The 20,282-nt window shown below is 36.3% G+C and overlaps 1 protein-coding gene across 6 annotated transcripts in view; it reads left to right on the top strand.

Annotated features, from left to right (window-relative positions):
• ADGRB3 (adhesion G protein-coupled receptor B3) overlaps positions 1 to 20,282 on the top strand; it is a 466,435-nt gene that overhangs the window by 434,135 nt on the left and 12,018 nt on the right. For all 6 annotated transcript variants that reach the window (XM_040598982.1, XM_040598983.1, XM_040598984.1 and 3 more), the window contains 3 exons: positions 6,100 to 6,195; positions 7,540 to 7,579; positions 10,130 to 10,773. In XM_040598982.1, the coding sequence (XP_040454916.1) occupies positions 6,100 to 6,195; positions 7,540 to 7,579; positions 10,130 to 10,773 (780 nt within the window). The remainder of the gene's footprint in view (positions 1 to 6,099; positions 6,196 to 7,539; positions 7,580 to 10,129; positions 10,774 to 20,282) is intronic.

Below are 20,282 nucleotides of genomic sequence, written 5' to 3'. Positions count from 1 at the left end.
CATACATGATTATCTTATCAAATAATTAAGTTTCCAATCCTAAGGAAAAAGCTTATCAATATCTTACATAAAATAGCACTTTCCATTGTGCTGACTCCCTTCTACTTTATTCAAGCTGTTGGAGGCTATGAACTTTTGTTTTTCTTAGTTTAGCAGCTTTCATAATGGAAGGGGCTTATGTTCTTTAATACCTTTTATATATTTTTTTTTTTTCAGGATAAAAATACGTGCAGAGTAAGACAGATAATAGTCAGGGGAAATCTATTTTATGTAAACTGTCTTGCTATGCCCTTATTTTCTACGGCATTTTCTTCCTCCATATGATTTACATCTGTGAAAGAGGGTATTCTCATCTGTAGAACTGAAAGCCATCATTTCATATATTCTTTTAGTAAAATGTTAAGACACTGTAACCATTTGTACTTAGATTCTTCAGTAGAAAAAATGGCAGTTACATACTGGTTATCCCATCTTGTGAAATTTTTATTCCCATTGGGATATATTAATAAGCCTGGAAAGGACATACCACTTCCCACTTATTGTCATAAGGAATCCTTTTGATTTCAAAGTATATATCTTTAGCTCAAGGTTGCAGATGAAACCTTCAAAAACAAAGCAGTATAAAATTATGAACTTTCGTAGACTCATAGAATATCTAAAGTTGGAAGGAATACATAAGGATCATCAAGTCTAACTCCTTGCTCCTCGTAGGACTACTTAAACCTAAATCACGTGACTAAGAGCATCATCCAGACACTCCTTGAACTCTGGCAGGCTTGGTGCCATGACCACTTCCCTGGGAAGCCTGTTCCAGTGATCAGCCACCCTCTCAGTGAAGAACCTTTTCCTAATGTCCAGTCTGAACTTCCCCTGATGCAACTTGATTCCCTTTCCTTGTGTCCTAATTCCATTTCCTCATGTCCTTTGTGAGGATGCAGAGAGGTTGTAGTGCATACCTGGTTATGAATCATTGATTTCATAAAAAAGCAGACCAAAATCCATGAGGAATTCCAAAAGTAACATAACACAGCATTGTATAAAATCAAAAATATTTGGACATTAAAATCTGCTTCAGTGCACTAATGCAGGAATTTATTTGGGAAAAAAATGTTTTAACTGCTTAAGATGAAATTGAACAGGCATCTTCCCACTATGCCCCAAGCCTTGAACTCAAGACATGTTTTCTACTCTAATGACAGCTATTTGCTGCAAATGCTTCATTCCCAGGGAACACTTCAATGTTGCTGAACATCTCATAGAAACATTCTTGTCTAACCCTACTCACAGGTAGGACTGTGGTGATAGAGGTGGAATTAGTCTTTTCTAGAAGTAAACTTAGTGTTGAAATTTGTAGGGTACCTTGATTTGAACCACTTTTAGAATCTTAATTGTGTGTAGGCAATCAGCTAGTTATGGTTTATTTTAATCACTCTTTTAGCAAATCACATATACATATCTCGACTAACTGCAAAGAATCATTATTTCATTTGACTACTTAAAGGAGTTGTTCCCACAAGCCAGTCTTGGCAGTTACACCTCCTGTTCCTAACACTGAAATTCTAGAAGGCATTTGGTAAAACAGCTAATTAATCTAACTACACAGTATTTTAAAAAATGACCTCAAGAGATTTCCCAATAAGGACCAAAAAGCACTTGGATATGATGTCATCCCATATCAAAAAGAGGAAGAAGTTTTTTCTTCAGTCATGACAATTTAGGCAGAAGTAAATGTACAGAGACAACTTATTCACTACCACTAGATTATCACGAGTCAAGATGATGATAGTGGTGGTGGAAGACAAAAAAGCCTGGGCATATTGCTGTTTGAACTCTATTTGACATAATATATTGAATCTTCTTTAGTCCTTCAGATATAAAGTGTAAACTGGGCAAAACATTTGAGGAACTAATTAAGATAATTTTTTTTTCATATGGGAAAAGAAAATGAATAGAATGTTTTTCAAGAACAGCAAAGTTTTCGTAAATTTTACAAAGTATTAAAAGTTGATGCACTTGAAACTTTTTTTTCAACATTTTTCAACAAATTGAAAGTTTTGTTTCAAAAATCCGTACGGTCTGCACTTATATAGACCAGTTTGCAGCAGCAAAGACATAATTGTTTACTGCAACAAGTTTCTCTGCATAAAGAGCTGTAACCCCAGTAAGTTATGTTTCAGTCTGGCTCTAGACAGCCTAGCTTTCTAGCTCCAGAGACCCTTAGGTGAGTGCAAGCCAAGGCAGTGGAGATCATGCACAGTGTGCAATGCAGACTTTACACTGCACAAGGTACCTCCCCGCTGAAAGAATAGACTGTTACTTTTGGTTTTCTGCAAAAGCATTTTGCTCTGCCAGTGCCTGTCAGGGAAACCCTGCCAACTTATTTGTCACTCTTGATGACAGCTACAAAGCTATCTCAGTTATAGCCTATAGGATTGATCTAGTATTTATAGCATGCCAGCACAGGCAAAACAATAATTCTGACTGTCAGGAAAAAAAATATGGGGTGGAATATATCACCATAAAATTTGAACAAAGACGAGGACAGCCCTGCTTTACTATGCCTTTGTTGTTGTTACATTACAAAAAAGACACAGACTTTTACAGTTATATATATATAAATCCCCCATTTTTGCTCTTAGCTATATTGCTATAAACATAAATGATGGAAACATTTTTTGCTTTCTTTAGTATGCTGTATTGAAGATCTTGTGTGACAAGGGCTGCATTAGGAAGCCAGGGATGTTCCCTGATTAAGACATACAACTAGAGGAGAACTACGTGATGTGTTGCGTCTATTTCTGCCCTCCATCAATTCAGAGTCCTTTGGAAAGAGATTAAATCTTTCTATACTTCTGTTTCCTAACTTCCAAGATAAATACAATACTTCTTAAGCATAAGACCTCTTGAAGACCATTTGTAAATTAGGAAAGAAAAATGCAAAATAAGAGTTAGATATTATGCTGCCTTCTTAGCTCAGAAAGCCTAGTCGGTTTTGGGTTGGTTTTCCTCTCCCTGCTGTTTAAATAGCTGATTGGCCGTTGGAAGATGGTGAGGTATGTGTCACAGAACAGAGCATGATAGGAGACATTAGCACTGAAGCTTCTCCATCAAAGCAAAACAGTTTGCCTGACCTGCTTGAACACAAGATGCTTTAAAGATAATTTGAATTGCACTGAGTAACTCGTGTTAATGCTGGTGATGGGAGGAACCCACAAGTATTTTCTTCTTTTGCTGTGCTCTGCTGACTAGAGAGCATTTGGATTAAATGCATTATTGGCATCTGAAGCCCACATTTCTGTATTGCAGGAGAAAAATAAAGAGTACATGAGTAGGGAGAGGGTAAGTTATAAAATCTTGGAGTTGGTTACTGTTGCTAAGGAAACCACTTCCCTGGTATCCACACATTTATCACATCTGTCTCTTCTGCTCTGCCTGGCTCTAAGAAAATCTTGTAACTTCATGTTAAAAGGCAGGGGGAAGAACAAGATTATATTTCAAAGGAAAATGTAAAGACAGTGCAGCCTTTACAGACTCAAACAAGTCTGAAGAAGCAGTTTAGAAAAATAAGATGGTATTTAGAATCAACTTTTCTGTGTCTGACATGTAAGGGCACCTAGAAGTTGCAACAGATGTCGATACAACAGATAGAGCCACATACAGCTACATTTGACGTTCCGCATGTTCAAATCATACGCTGCTTGCATGTCAAAAACATTGTAAGAAACATACACGTTTAAAGGAAACTGACATCAAGATTCACCCCTTTAGCACAGAAGGTAGTAAAAGTAGGACATGAGATTCCTGAGATCTCTGGAGATACGGAAGGAAGAAAATGAAGATACTGGGGAAGCTTCATGAATGCAGAAACCCCAAAATAAGGAGGCCCAGTGCATAGAGTGAGATCACACAGTCTGTTCTGAAATAATAATGCTTTGGGGTCAAGCATCATGAGGCTTGAGATGAGATTCAGCACATCTGGGGATGCTTTAGAAGGAGAGATTTTTTTGTGTGTGTCAAATGACTGTGACAGTGCTTACCCAGAAGTATAAAACTTCAAAGTGTGACCTGACTTCAGCATTGACAAAGTGAGAGAAGACTCGGATTAGGATTGCAACAACTGGGAGATGCCAAATTAAATTAACATCAAACACATGGAAAACCACAGCAAGTGGTTAATCAGAATCTGAGTCACAATACAGGTCAAGCACACTTTACATTACCACATGCGGGAAGTCTCAGTGTTCTGAAATCAATCCAAACCTTCCCACCTTTCTTCATTTTTCTTTCTGCTCTGTGTTAGTTTTCTTCCACCTGCAACAGTCGCTTATCAAGACTGCAGAGCACTCTTACCAATTTAAGAGTTGAACACTTTAAAAGGCAGGTTAATTAACACTGATAACATACAGCTGTGGGCTGGCTTCAGGGGCAGTGGGTTGGCTGACGTGGATAATGTGCAGCTGTGGCTGGTTCCTGCTAAGTGGTTAAATAGCTCTAAGGACCATATGAAGATGAGTACTGTACAGAGAGAGCCCTGGAAGGGGTGAAGGAGGCAGAGAGAAGAGAGCCCCAGGTGTAGACAAGAAGGGGAGGATGGTTAGAAGAGGAGCAGCGTGGACTGGCCTAAAGAGGTTGAAGAAACAGCATGGATAGTAGATGAAATTTTGAAACCTTGTGTGAGACTGGTGGTGGTGCCGAGGCATGATAGGGCTGGCGTGGCCTAGTAAAAGCCTTGTTGCAGCTGGCTAGTTTTGATAGCACTGCAGCATTATATGATTTTTTTTTTATTTCATCTTTCCTTTTGTGAAAGCTTTTAAACAGCTTGCAATAGAATACGATGTATTGAAAGGGGACAGCTTTTCATCAGCAACAGTTAATGAATTATCCTCTTCTGCTGTTCACAAAATGTCCATGAAGAGAATATTATTTTCTCCCTTTTAATTATTCTGAATAAGACATTAAGTAATTTCTACAAATAATAAATGGAATGTAGTTATTTGTAGGTGTTCTGTTGAGAGTACTTTCATATTCAAACAAGCAATGATATTAGATTTTGGTTTTTTATTAGAGACCACCTAAGTTCTCATTTGCAAAGTCACACTTTGCAATCAGGTTCCTAACACAGATGCTTGCATTTCTGGAATCAAAATTCACGTTTTAAAATTTTGCGTTCAAAAGTTGCTTTGCTGTCCTTACTGCGTTACCTATGAGAAATCAGCAAAATGTGTCTGTATCCTACTGTTGGCAAACAGGAGCTGCATTTTTCTTTTGAATGTGCTTCTCAGTTGAATTACAGCTTTTTGACAAGAGTTGCATAACAATATTTACTTAGACATACTTTCTGCCCCAAATCAAAGTAAACATAGATAATTCTTCAAATATATATGTGTTTTAGGGACAAATCTTAAAATTTACTTTATGGATCATATTAGTAAACAGTAATTTCTAAGTTCCTTTTTTTTTTTTTTTTTTGTTTCAAGAAACCACACTCTGTGCAAACAGTCCAATTTTCTTCTTTTGGTGCTCACACTGAAGACATTTACCTGATCTGAAGAGCCTCACTCCTAGAAGACATATATGAGACTCCCTGTAACATGGAGTTAGAGATTATAACTGGAATCATTAACATATTTTGAATTGACTTATTCTTTAAAGTATGATTAGGAGAGCACTATGTATCAGATTGTAGCAACTGTTAAAGAACTGTCTGTCAAGAATCTTACACATATCAAGCAGAAGATACATATTTTTTTTTTTTTTTGCAGTGGTTAATAGTACATCTATTAATCCTGCTCTCAGACTTGTACTAAACTGAAAGAGAAGGCAAAGCCAAATCCTATGACCCAAGATAGATTTGACTTGACTGCTAGTTAATACCGGTCATAGACAAATGTGGTCTTGATTTGATAGACTGACAGACTTTGCCGCGGCCACAAAATACAGCAAATATATGAAATGGTGGAAATAAGTTTACTGCTTCTGATTTCTTAAGTATGCTAAAGAAAAGTCATGTCTTGTATTCCATACAGTTTAGTTTATTATTTAATAGGAGTAGAATATATGATGTTGCGCTACAATCAGTATAAGATACTGTTTTCACAGGTTCAAGACGCTTTCAGATGTCGACTGAGAAATTGCCAAGATCCAATCAATGCAGATTCTTCAAGTTCTTTTCCTAATGGACATGCTCAAATCATGGTTAGCTTTTATTTTCTTCTTTAACTATTAATTTAGGATTCCTATCCAAAAGAAAATAACTTAGTGCTGTACATGGCAAGTATGCACAGCTGAAATATTAACACAATTCTTAAGCGTAACTCTGTTTAGGTCATTATCTGCTTGCTTAAATCTCTTAGTAGGCTTTAAATTATTGGTGTGATCATTTACCGGAGCACAGTGAATTAGTGTCTTCCACCAGTGTTCTTTATGACAAAAGACTCTTACATAACAGAATGAGAAAGTAATCTAAAAATACACTGTGACTTTTTCTGCTGTTGATGTAAAGAGCACTGATGTGTTTTAAGAGTTCTCCCTTCATGGGGCCTTGAAAAATGTTCCTCTCAAAGTAAGTCAGACAAGGAGAAGATGCTAGAGATTCTAGAGGGGGAGTCTGTTTAGTGGATTGGATTAAGGAGATTGTCAGTGGCTCAGTATGCCAATTTGGATTTACTAACATTGTTAGGTGGTATATTTCAACGACAATTTGTCATTGACTGTAATGAGGACAGGATCAGGCCCTAAAAAATGCAAGCCTCAGCAATAAGATGCCCTTCAAAAATGGTGACTCAGAAAGAATCCAGCCTTTGGGCTTCACAAGAAAGAGATGAGTTTTATTAAATATTTTTCATGTAATAAACTTTTTGTGGAATTAAAAATGTAATTAAAAATTGAATTCTCGAACAGGATAAATAGTTTTGTGTAACTAGGAAAAGTGTGCTTGGATTTTCAACTGTAGAAATTCATTCTTAGCTCTTACAATTCATTTTTGCCTGATAAAATAAATATTAGCTGTTTTCAGGGAGTACAAAGTTTTTAGTAGCAAGGATGGACAGAATGTTATATAACAAATAACCACTTCATAACAAATTAATGAAGTTTCAGACAGGGTGGACTAATTAGGTTACTTATTCACAGTAATTTGTATTGCAGGCTGTTTTTCATACTTCTGTTTATAAAATTACTATGAAAAGCTTCCTTAAAGATGATCCTTCGATGAGATGTAGAAGTTACTCTTCCATAATCATAAAAAATCTATACACTGTATCGTTTTATTAAAATTATATACCCTACTTCCACCTATTTTATTTTATTTTTTCTGGTCAGGCAGCATACTTTGAAAACCACCCAGTTATACTTTAGGAAACTTTGTAAAGCTCTGCTGTTGTAAAACAATACACTTCACCTTCTCAGCAACAAGAAACCACTTTTAAGAGACTATGACTCTGTAAGTAGGACATTTTGGAAGCGCTAGTTGGCAAAAAGGTACTGTGGTTCAGTTTTCAATTAATAATGGCTGTCCTGTTTCGTTGTTTCTTGTTACAGACTGACTTTGAAAAGGACGTGGACATTGCTTGTCGGTCAGGTAAGAACACTGACAGAGTATTTAGCCAGCAAAAAGAAGTCTTGTGCTATTTCCTTATGAAATAAAAGCCAGAAAAATACCAGTGCTTAATTGTTTACAGAAAATATTTATAATATAAACAAAAAATCTATGCCACTGTACAAATACATTTATTTCATTTTTTTTTTTACAAAAGCTTTTTGCTAGAATTCAGCAGTTGGGAAGCAGCCAAAGGTGTGATTGTCTGTTAGAAAGCAAATGGAAGGAGGGAAGTTTGGGAAGGAAGATTAACCTTAACGCAAAAAACTTTCCTCGCCCTGGTACACATGCAAATTTGAAACAGTCATTTTGCTATCAAAAAAATATACAAATACAATATACCTTAACAGCTATGCATATGGAAGATGCATCAATTGGTGTTCAAGAGGGTGAGTTTTTTAGGACTCTAAGTGAAATCAACAGTAGCTTAAGCAACATCATATCAGGAAAATGAAATTTGATTCCACTTCAGTGGAAGAAGCTGGGTTTTTTTAAAGACACTTCAGTGGTGTGATCTCTAAGTAGTCAGCTATATCTGTTTCTGCGTATTAAAAATAGCACAATTTAAGCAAGTCACTTGCCAGTCTTTCTTAAATAAAGTATAAAATAGATGACCATTTAAACCCTATAGACATTTTTAATCTAGGAGATATTCTCAAATGACAGTTCTTCCTAGGGAGGCAGTCTTGCCTAGATACCCTCCGTTTTCAATGAAGAGAGAAAGAGAGAGGCGGTGTCCTCTCCACAGGGTGAGTCAGGGCAGCAGCCCGAGTTGGCTGTTCTGTGTCACCCACCTGAAGGACACCGCCTGCCTGTGCTGGTTATATGGGGAGCCAAGAAGGCAGACTTCATTACGGGAAAGTTTGAGTTTCCAGTCGCTCATCCTTAAAACACTGCCAGTTTGGTTTCTTGCAACATGGCAATAGTTCCTCCACACAGATTAGTTTTAATATGCACAGGTGTTTTGAAGGAAGCAGGACCGTACACTGTAATGCAAAGGTATGTCTGCCACCATCCAGTGCAGACAAACATCCAGCATCAGTGCATGTAGCTCCTGCTCCTTACAGTTGCCAACACAGCTCTGCAGCACAAAGAGCCCTGTCAGCATCGTCCTTAAGGAGATGGACTTTGAATACATTTATGAACAGGCTTTACTAGATAAATGTTCAAATGCAGTTTCTTTTAATGAAAGTCTTAAGATAGGTCACTGTTCGAAGTGTCTTAATAAGTGTGCTAGGAAATAATGAAACAGCCACACTGAGGTTGGGTATTTGTGCACTGTTGTTCAGTGGTAAATTGCTCTTTTCATAATGGAAAAAAGAGGCAGTTCTGTGTGAGGTAGGAGAGCAGGATGCCTTATGAGGTGCTTGCTGTGGAACATGGCAGTAAACTGACAGGTACCAGGGTATCTGGGTCATCAGAGCCCTCAGGCTACCAAAAGGGATGTAAATGTAACATCTGAGATACTTCAAGTTGTCTTATTGTCTCAGCCCATGAGCTGGATTCTATTGCACAAACTAGCACTGGTGAACTAAAATATTTTCAACTGGGGCAAGAAAATCTTTGCACCTAACTGGAATAAGCCCTGTAATTGGTTGCTTTAATTTTTTTCCTTATCTATCCTTTTTCTTTCATTACAAATGGTGAATTATAGACTTATATTTATTTTTTAAGATCAATAACTGTGATTTAATAGATGCTTTGCTTTTGAACGCATTCTTCAGTGCTCCTGGAAATTTTGTATTCTATGACATGATTAATAACTTTTACATGTGGCACTTACCGCAACAAAAAATTGCTGGGTGTTGCTACAGATTTGACCAGGAAGGTTTAGGCCTACAACAAAAGTGGATTATGGCTGTTTTATGAGACATGTTTATATCCTTTATAACCTTTACAGGTGCAGCAAAATATGTCTTCCTAATACCAACAGAATTTCATCCCAATGTGGTTACTTTTTCGTCACTTTTATTTAAAAAACAATTTAACACAGAAAAGCTTTAAAAAGTCAGTGAAAAGAAACATTTAGGCTCTCAGGAACATATGTTCATAGTTATAATCTTATGGTAGGTCATTACAATGGATTGACAACTTGATTCTGCCTTACAATCTGTTTGACATTTTCCGGGAGGTTGTGTGGACTTAATAATGGCAGTACAGATGTCGTAGTGAAATTTTTTTGGAAACCCTTAATTGAGTTCCACATGGCAGGCTTTTGCTTAAGTTTCAGGTCACCTAAGATCTATGTAAAACAGTAGAAATAGATGGAGTGTTTTCAATGTATATAAGTGGCTGAGACTTAGTCAGACATCTGTGTCCATTATACATGGCAGATTGAGAGATGTTTTCATAGAAAAGAAACCACAAACCCTCTCAAAACAATATTTATAGAACAAAAGTTATTATGTGGATAGAAAAAGAGTTAAGAAGATGCATTGGTAAGGGGAGCGCTGCTAAATAAAGCCACCAGAAAAAGCAGCATTAGGCAGACACAGTTTCATGTTGTAAGAATTCTGTTCTCTGGACCCACAGTTCTGCATAAAGACATCGGACCTTGCCGAGCAGCTACTATAACAGGAACACTTTCTAGAATTTCACTAAATGATGAAGAGGAGGAGAAGGGACCAAACCCTGAAGGAATGAGCTATTCTACCTTGCCTGGAAACATCATCTCCAAAGTCATCATCCAGCAACCAACAGCTCTCCACATGCCTATGAGTATGAGTGAACTGGCCAATCAGTGCTTGAAAAAAGACAACAGTGAGCTGCGGAGGACTGTGTATTTATGCACTGATGATAATTTGAGAGGTGCGGATATGGACATAGTCCATCCTCAAGAGCGGATGATAGAAAGCGACTATATAGTCATGCCCCGGGGCTCAGTAAATACCCAGCCATCACTGAAAGATGAAAGCAAAATGAATATAGGCATGGATACGTTGCCTCATGAAAGGCTGTTGCACTACAAAGTTAATCCAGAGTTCAATATGAATCCCTCTGTAATGGACCAATTTAATATCAATTTAGACCAGCATCTTCCCACCCAAGAACATATGCAGAATTTACCATTTGAGCCCCGCACAGCAGTGAAGAATTTTATTGCCTCAGAGCTGGATGACAATGCAGGATTATCAAGAAGTGAAACTGGATCCACAATATCAATGAGCTCTTTAGAGGTCAGTGGTTGCATAAACAAATTGCATGCTCTGGTGTTCTAATTATATGGTAAGACAATAAATTGTGTCTTGTTCGAAGGGGTGAAGCTAATGTTTTATTTCAGTATAAATTACTGTTTGGGATCATACACTGTTTTTCACTTTTCTCATATTATCAGAAGCGTTATAGTAAACAAGATAAAAGTTTCAGAGCCAGTCTGTATAAAACTGTATAGTTCTGGAAATTTAACATTCCACACAACTGCAAAGGATTTTGTGACCTACCAGGTAAAGTCCACTGGAAAATACTGTGTTGCTATGAGAAGAAAAACTATTCCTGTGAGATAAGAGTGATAATCATTGACTCTACCTGCAAGCACATGCAGTTGAAAATATTTGCCATTTTATTGCTGACAATCATATCTGTCTCAGATATCATAGGTCTGATTCTGCTCTCACTAGTGTAAATCTGGGATTCTTCCATCCAACAGTTCATCATTTACTGATTTAGGGTTTTTGCATGTGTGTGCAGGCATTAATATAACTGATGTGTGCAATAGGTACAGGTGGTCATCATGTGGAGTATGCTAGATTCCAGTCAGATCACAAAAGTGAACTGAAAAACTTTTAAAAGGGATCCAGTTCATTACTACAATCTTTCTGTGGGATTTAAAGATTATAAAAGTGAAAAATATTTGCATCATTTCTGAAGACCTAAGTGTCAAATACTGCCATTCCTATTAAACTCTTACGCAAAGTCACTAGCAAGGTGGAGTTAGTTTCATACTTGGGCCTCCTTAAGAACTAGAAATAAATTTCACCAGCATTTCAAATATTATGAAACACAGCATTTGGTGGGAAAGAAAAAGACAATGAGAAAAATATGGTACATACTTACTCTCTGAAAGAAGTTACAGATGGAAAAAAATTCTACTGTATGTGCAAATTTGAAGCCATTAGCTATTGCTCTACAGTGTTTGGACCCACTTGTGTAAGGAAACAGACTTTATCTGGTTTTTAATTTGTTATAACTGTAGGTGATACTTCATAAACAGGGGATATGGTTATTTCTTTTAAAATTGAGTTTAAGTTTTGTGTGTGGATCGACTGAAAAGTTTGGGCAGAAGATCAGATCTTAGTTTCTTTTAAAGAGATGTCTTTACAAGCTTTGAAGGTGAAATATTTTCCATGCTGTTCATATTGTGTGTGTAGAATCATAGTTTTTTACAAGACATAATTTAACAGAAAAAAAATAATTTAAAAATGAAGTGTGGGGCTTTGCAAGTAATCAAATAGTATCCACTTTTTGCTTGTTAAAGTGAATGTGTATAATCTTGCAACAAATCTTCAAAATTATTTCTACAAGGTAGTTTAAGTGCTTGCCCACTCAGTACTCAGGTGCTTTCAAAGCAAGTTTGCATTGTTACAGAAGTTACTACCCTCAGCTCAGGCATATTAGTTAATAAATCTTAGGTGGTACACAGAAGTTCTCCAATTTAATGCAACCGCAGAAGCAGGATAGCTAAGGTCACTTTCCTGTAGTATCCTCTCCTACCTATCTACAATACTATCTTTGACATACTTTTTGTCAGGTATAGAGACTCAAATCCAGTCAAGATTGGGCATACAGGTGAAGTATCTAGGGAAGGTTCAGAATTCCATAAGAAGGTAGCCATACCTGCCACTATACCATCCACTCCCCCTGAGGTCTACATTACCCTGTGGTAATGCCTATTTCTTGCCATTGGTGATAAAGATCATCTAGGAGACCTAAAAAAGAAGACGACCTTGGTTGTAAAAATTGGGAGAATAATTACTTCATCTTACACGGAATTCAAATTCCTGAGGCCACTTTGGAAAATGTATCTGAAAATCTAGGAGTATAATGTACTGCTCCATTAGAGTTAATCTTTTAAACTGTATTTGTATCAGCTGCGTTTGTATCAAGCTTACCTCTAAGATGCGATATAGACACTAAATCTGAATCACCCTTCTGTATAACATTTTTTATATTCAGAAGAGACTACTAAGTACATAACAGAAAATATTAAAATATGGTAGTAAATATTTAGTCTCTTCTAACTTGGTAAACATGGTAGGTTTAGAAAGCTGTATTTTCGTCCAGAAAGCTGTAAAGCGTTATGTTATTAAACCTAACCAAACCTAGCTTAATTCCACATACTAGGAAAAAAATAGATATTAGGGTAGATCAGATATGAAGTGTTTTGGCTTTTGTGTCTGCCTTTGTTGTTCTCAAAACTACTTGATTATATGTGGCATTACTTCATCTTTTGGAAAGGATGTGCTGAAACGAATTGAAGATAGGAACATGAAAAAAATTGTGCACGTAAGAAAATCAGAGTATCAAGCAGATCCAGATAAACAAATCCAGCCAGGTAAAGAATGTGTGGGCTTATGTATGCACTGTGTAAGAAGCAAGGGCTGAGGTAAAGCCCTAAAATGCTATTGACTAGAACTGACCAGCTGGATTAACTTTTATTGTTGCCATAAAAAATCGCTTGCCCTCCCTTCTTTGTTTCAAAATATTTTTGATGTTCAGTTCAATATAATTTTAGAAGATTTCAAGACCTTCAAAAGGCAACACTTTGTCAGACGCTGTGGAGCAGCAAAACCTGCAGCAGGACTTTCAAGAGCATTCTGTCGATGTTTTTCACACAGGGCATGACTAGATCATCTCTAAAGGTAAAGATCCTGAGCAGTAGGAAGCCTCCTTCTCCTATCAGCTCATGCTGCTGTCCCACCAAAAGTCCAACATAAAAAACCATGGGTTTCTGCTCTGTAGGGAAAGTTTCCCTTTCATTTCTCTGAAGAAACAGGTGTCCCAAGACAGGTGGTAGAGGCCTCCTTTTGTGTCGTATGCATAGTACAGGCAGTTGGGTTCCTCAGCTGTTTTCCACTTTCCACTTTGTTTCCACGTGTTTTCTCTGGAATTAACATATTACTATCACTTTGACCTTGTAATTATACATTGCTTATCAACTGCCATGTGATTAAAATGCACTTAGAAAGTTGTGACCTATGTTAACGCAGTTCTTCTTTTTTTTTTTTTTTATTTAAACTCATGGTCAGTAATTATTAAGAACATACTAATGGGAATAGCTGACGTGGTGGTTAGAGATTTGTCTTACCAGAATGCCGTAAAATGTTGTATGATGCATTTTCAGCCAAGATCTAATGCAGCTCTCATTTCACAAGTGTAATTATGAATCTACAAACATTTGAAGTCGCAAAAATACTGCAGGCATAACTGTTTGCAACTGGACACCCAGTAGAATACAATATATCGATCTACCTATTAATATACAATAGTTTTTATTTGTCCACTCATTTTATGGTAGATGCTAGTCTTTGTGGCCATAAAACTGAACCAACAGAATTAGAGAACACTCTAGAAAATATAAACCCTTAAGTTTTTTTCACATTGTAAATGACATTTTTTCTTTTAAATTTAATTTCCATCTTACTAATGAAACACGAGAATATTGTGTTTCAAGGAGCCAGTTTAGAGAAAAATATGCATTATTTTTCAAAGAATTCAATATGTTTGGAAAATTTAGTTTCTGAGTAACATTCTTACCTTCCTAAATTAATTAAATCAATTATTTTTTGTATTATTTTGCATATTTCAAGAGATGATCAGCCCTTAGGACAATATGTTTCTATTCAAATAATTAGAAACTGTACATAGAGATAAACACATAGCCAGAAAAACAAAGCTTTCAAAAAATGAAGGCTGAAATGTCAGGTCTTGCTCATGTTCTCTTCTGTTTAGACTTTTTGGTCATTATGATCATTGGATATGGATATTTTGGAACACAGCTATAGTATAAGCACAAGAACTAATGTCCTGACTTTTAACTCTGCAGGGAGGATCCATCATCCCCACCATTAGGTATCTAAATGTAGGTATTCCCCTTCTATTATGGAAAAAGACCTTTTCAAATTTTGGCTCACCTTTAGAGTCAGTGGACAGAAATAGGCACTTTTAGGCCACTTTCAGACATCTGCTCCAGGATTAAGTAAATCACATGCCTTCAGTGCAGGTGTCTCTCTTCAGGTGCCATAGAGGAAGCCAGAAAGAGTAGTTCAGACAAAAACATCAAAAATGTTAATGACCTAAATTTAGTCATATGAATCCTACAGTGTCACAAATTTTATTCTAAAACTTTTTTCCTAGTTCTTATACAAATTTTATTCCAAAACTTTTTTCTAGTTTTTATATCTACATATTTTTTACTAAAACAAAATGCTTAGTTAGGAACAATCAAATACCTTATTATATATGGAATAATTTCAGTTTTCAAAAGATACTCTAAGAATGCCATAATATTTACATTTAAGTATTGCTCAGATAAGTAAAAATGTAAGGATCTGCAGATTCCTAATATGTAAATCAGTAATTTTTTTTTATTAGTTGCATGTACCCATCAGTACTTATGCAATTATAAGCACAGACAGGAATATTAGTATATCACAGAGTTTCTTAGGAGGAGTAATTGAACATCTGGCTAATCTCCTGCACATCCATTATATGCGTGGATTAAAACTGGCTTTGCTACCTTGGCATCAAAGTGGCTTGGAGTGTGCTCTTTCAGTTCAAAGTGTTTTGATTTTAATGAAGAAAGCACTCTCAATACACTCTTTTGGAATGTTTTTTGGTTTGAAAATGTACACTCAGTGGTGTGCTCATTAAAATGAAATTACTTTGAAGTGAAGTAGTGCATTCCCAGCCACTTAGATGCAGGGAAAGGTCAGGAGGTTTAAATGCAGAGGAAGAAGCTGATCTGTGCAATGTATCTCCAAGTAATTTATTTATTTTTATTGTGCAAAAAAAAAAAAAAATGCAAAGGGGAGTGTATACCTGCTGCCTGACTATGCAAGGACACTTACATCGTTGCCTTTGTGGAAAGAGAATGACAGGTTCTTTCAAGGGAACTACGGATAATGTAATGTGAACAGAAATGAAAAACATTTGGAAGGAGTCAAAGACTTAACTATTATAAGAGGAAGGACATGGAAAGACAGGCACTAGAAACATGTATTAAAGGGAAGAAAGAGCATCAGCTTTAAAAGAATGGGAAGAAAATTATTTCCCAAATTGTTTGCCATGTAAAGGACTGGAATTCTTTTTCCAGTCTCCTCTCTTCTTTCTTTAATCAGTTGCTGCTCTGGGATCTTTATGTGGAGTAAGACATAAAGCTCTTAGATTGGAGGTTGATTTCACGACCAAAATAATCCTTCTGTATTCATTCATGAGAGCTCTTAATACATTCAAAGATAGTAAACTCCAGAGGTCCTTGGCCAAATTGTTGGTGGGGGACTTCAGGAAATAAATACTGTTATGGCTGAGAAAATAAAGGGGTATGTTAGAGACAGTGAAGTGTAAAGAAGAAGTAAAGGTACTGATAAAGAAGAGAGAGAAGACAGACAGACGTGCCAAAAAAAATCAAAGATAAAAAAAGATGGCAGAAATGGAGAAGAAGCTTAAAATGAAAGCATTAGGAAGAATGAAATAAAAGTATTGGGGAAGGAACAAGGTCTAAAATAAAAATAGAACAGGAAAGGAGAGAAGAAATATGCAGTTAAAAGAGTCGATCTGGTCAATAAAGTACCAGAGCATCAGGAAGAACAAAAGCAAAATGGTGTGAAGTCATTTTGATTTATGATATGAGAAGTAAAAAAAGAGAGAGAGAGAGAACAAAAATAGAGACGAGCACCACAGCAATTTCCTCTTTATCATGTTTCCACATTGCATTTATTTTCAGGCATTCTGTATCTCAGATTTCTATTCCTCCCGTTCCTCATTTCATTCTTCACTAAGCTGTGGAGGCAGCTCTTGCCAATTTTGTGACTCTCAGGAAAATGAAGTCTGGTCCTATAACAACCTTCTCTTCTCTTCATTTGAGGGAGTAGGTCTCAGATTCATCTGACTTCAGAAATTGATGCAGCTTATTTTCAGGTTACTATACAGGAGTGGGGGTAGAATCAGGCAGACTTGTATCTGGTAACTGAATAGGTAAAGAACCAAAATTTTAGTCAGTATTATGAAGTGTAGCATATATTTCAGTCTTTATATTATAAGCAGCTATCATAGCTATATAGGAGCCTTAAGAATCATATTTTCAGTTGTTTGCCTATTTAAGAAATGCTACATTTCCCCCCAAAGTCTTCAGAAACACAAAGCAAGTAATTTTGGTTGATTGAGTAAATACATATGCAGTTTAACCTATCAAAAAAGGGAGCAGAAAAACAGAATAATTTGCCAGAAGTTTTAAACTGAGAGCACTGAAGCTATGTTTGTGCTGTGTGTTGATGTGCTAAATTTGCTAGCATATTTTAAAGATTTAAAATTCCATATTAAAGAGTTAATTCATTTTTTTCATTAAAATTTAACCTCATGTTACGAACTAATAGCCAACGTAATCTCCACTTCAGAAACTAAGGGTTTTTTCAGTTATATACAGAAAAAAGGCAATTTACATCAAAACTGTCTATCCACATTCCACTTTTATATCTCTGAGGGCCAAAAATATTTTTCCCTTAATTTTGTTCTGGGAAAAAATCCTCCCCAGGCTAAGATCTTGCATGTTAAATCTAATCTCAGAGTGAAATTATAAACTGCTGATAATAAGGCTTTATACTAATGGAAGCATGGTTTTAGCCCTCACTATAATATAGTATCTCTGGTTTTAATTATACTTTGCACAACGCAATGTATATTCAGGAGTATCTATGTAATTAATCAGGTAGTGCTCTAATACAGACTAGAATAAGGAGAAAACCCAGCATTTGCCATTTTACAGAGATGGAGAGGGATTTTATTAGTCATTGAGTGAGAGCAGCTCTTTCCTGGTACCAGCAGATTAGTGCATGGTGGTGTATGGAAATTATTATTCAGTATTCTATTTTTGTCCCTCAGTGAGCAGAGTTTAAAGTTGCTTGGAATTACACAGAGGAGCTATACATGATTAGCACAAAGTAAAATTGATTTTAAATAAATTACTGCTGCAAACCTCTTTTCAGAGTTTCACTTTGGTCCTGGCATGAAGAGTGGGGGGTGGATATCTTCACAAAATGGGTTTTATCAATTAAGATCAAACAGCTGTAGAAATCAGAGACAGAAAAAATCTTGTCAGGTCATCTCTTCTATCAATGCAAGAACATTTTCTGCAGTGCATTTCTCTAATGCATAGTCAAACTTCACTTTCAAGGCTAGAGTAAAGGATCTCCACTGTTCTCTTTAACAGATTATTGCATAGTTACATAAACTTTCTTTATTCCCAACACCGTTTCTGAAATGTTCTTTTTTTTTCCTTTTTTTTTTTCAGAATTACAACTTTTCAGATTTTTCTCACACCAGCTTTGTTTATCAGTGTTTATATCCTTCTAAGGTTTCTCAACAATCTTCTGTGTTTGCCTTTTCCAGAGCAAACGTCTAAACAAGCTGTATCACTCTTATCCTTTCTTCTTGATCCAGTGTTATTAACTCTTTAAAAGTACCATTTGCTGCCCGCCTCTGAAATTTCCCTGGTTTACAGAAATGAGTTGGCTCCTGTTAGAGCAGGGTGCCGATGCAGAACTGTCACCGGAGTTGTTCCGAAAGGGCTGTTTCCACCCTTGCCCACTCAGAGACGTGACCTTTCTTTCATAGCACTTGCAGTTGTGTATGTGTTGCAGTTCACTACTTACCCACACCCCTCATTTTTTTCAGAATTACACCAGTTAACCCTCTGCCGCTGGATAATTGCATGTGTCCTCAGTTTTTTAGGCAGTCTCTTTATTAGTTACCCTTGCAGGTCTCCAATATTTAGGGCTCTTCAGCTTGAAGAACAGATGACTAAGTAGTGACTAGGGAACGATTATTCATATTTCCTATAGTATAAAAAACAGGAGTATCAAGTGAAATGGCAAAGGGATAAACAACATAATTTCCTTTGTCATGTTATGCATATTTAAATTGTGGAATTCACTACCCCAGCACATTTTAGATGTCAAAATTAAGAATAATTATAAAACATGATTAGACTAATGGAATGATGTAAAAAATATTACTAAGCTCAACAGAGTAAGGTCTTCCCAAGGAAATTCCCAGACTGCTGAAGAACCAGGGAGGGTATTGTAGCAGAAATGTCACTTTATACTTGCCCTTCTCTCTATCATTCTTGAACCATCACTGCAGAACCTGGTCAATTACAAAATACTAAAATGAAGCAAGTCATAGATATTATCCTTTACAGGTATTTGTTATTTATATCTACTAACGTTAATACTCAAGTGGATGTCCAACTAATCCTTGAAAGAAACACCAGCATCCAGTCTAATTTTTATGTCAGCTAAAATCATTTTCAGTTTTAGTGGTGGGGAAAAGCATCAGCTTTTTGAAAAGGAACATACTGGTGTGACCAGTTCAGCAGCTCATTTGATGCATGAGATTTTTTTTTGCCCTTACTCAACTTCATTCAGCTACTGGCTTTTGCTAATTTAAATTATACCAGATGACTCATTTCTGAAAACACTTAGGTATGTATGGAAAACCCCATTTTTCTCAGCCTGAAGAGACATAACAAACTTCATATAAGAAAAAATGTATAAAGTGATTATTTGCATGGTTTAGGCTTGTATATCATACAGAAACTATGAGAAGAATTTAGTAAAATGACAACTTCCAGTTGGGACCAAAGGGAAACTATTCCATCCTTATGAGATTCACAATGACTTCGTGCTTCTGCCTATGTTCCCTCTCTCAGAAAATAACACTGCGGTCATTTCAAGGCAATGATGCAGTAGCCAGAAGGACCTGATCCTGTACCTAGTGGTGTCAGTGACAATACTGTAGAATCACTTTCATGATCAGCGTACTTTGTTTTTCAGAAACTCACAGAAACTTTCAGAAACCCCGATACTCTTTGGATCTTTGTGACAGTTGCGTACGTTTTGTGTTTTAGGAGACTAGATTCTGACAGCACTTGTGCAGTATTTCACCATATGCAGCCACGGAAAAGTGAAGCACAAGCACAGAGCAGATGTTTTTTACTGCATAAATTTAAAATAGATGTGTTTGTGATAGATTCTTATTGAGCCCTAGAAAAAATCCTAAGGTAAACCTGTAGTATGACCTGTTTGGTGTGATCGAACAGAAAAATTGCAATAGTTATGTCTTTCTGACAATAGCTGAGTTAGATATATTGCAGTCTGTTAGATATGTCTTTTTACCATCTAAACAGTGGTAGAGTTGTCTGGCTGCAAAACCTAATAACCCAGTTACACCAGGAATATTTTCACTGTGCTCAAGCAGACTTAAGGCAAAATACAAAAGCTCCAATTTTATACATCACAGTATCCAGCAAACTACACATTTCTTAGTAAATTTTCCTTCTCAGTCAGACTGTTCAATGACATCAGATTTATTACTGAACTGTAGCTTAAAAATAGCTTTTTCAAGCATTTTTCAAAGCTAGTCCTGTAAACTTCACCTCATTATCTGCTGTACATATTTCTTCTTTTGTAAC

Source organism: Falco naumanni, chromosome 6 (assembly GCF_017639655.2).
Source record: "Falco naumanni isolate bFalNau1 chromosome 6, bFalNau1.pat, whole genome shotgun sequence".
Lineage (NCBI taxonomy): Eukaryota > Metazoa > Chordata > Aves > Falconiformes > Falconidae > Falco > Falco naumanni.
This window is presented reverse-complemented; position numbering and strand designations above follow the sequence as displayed.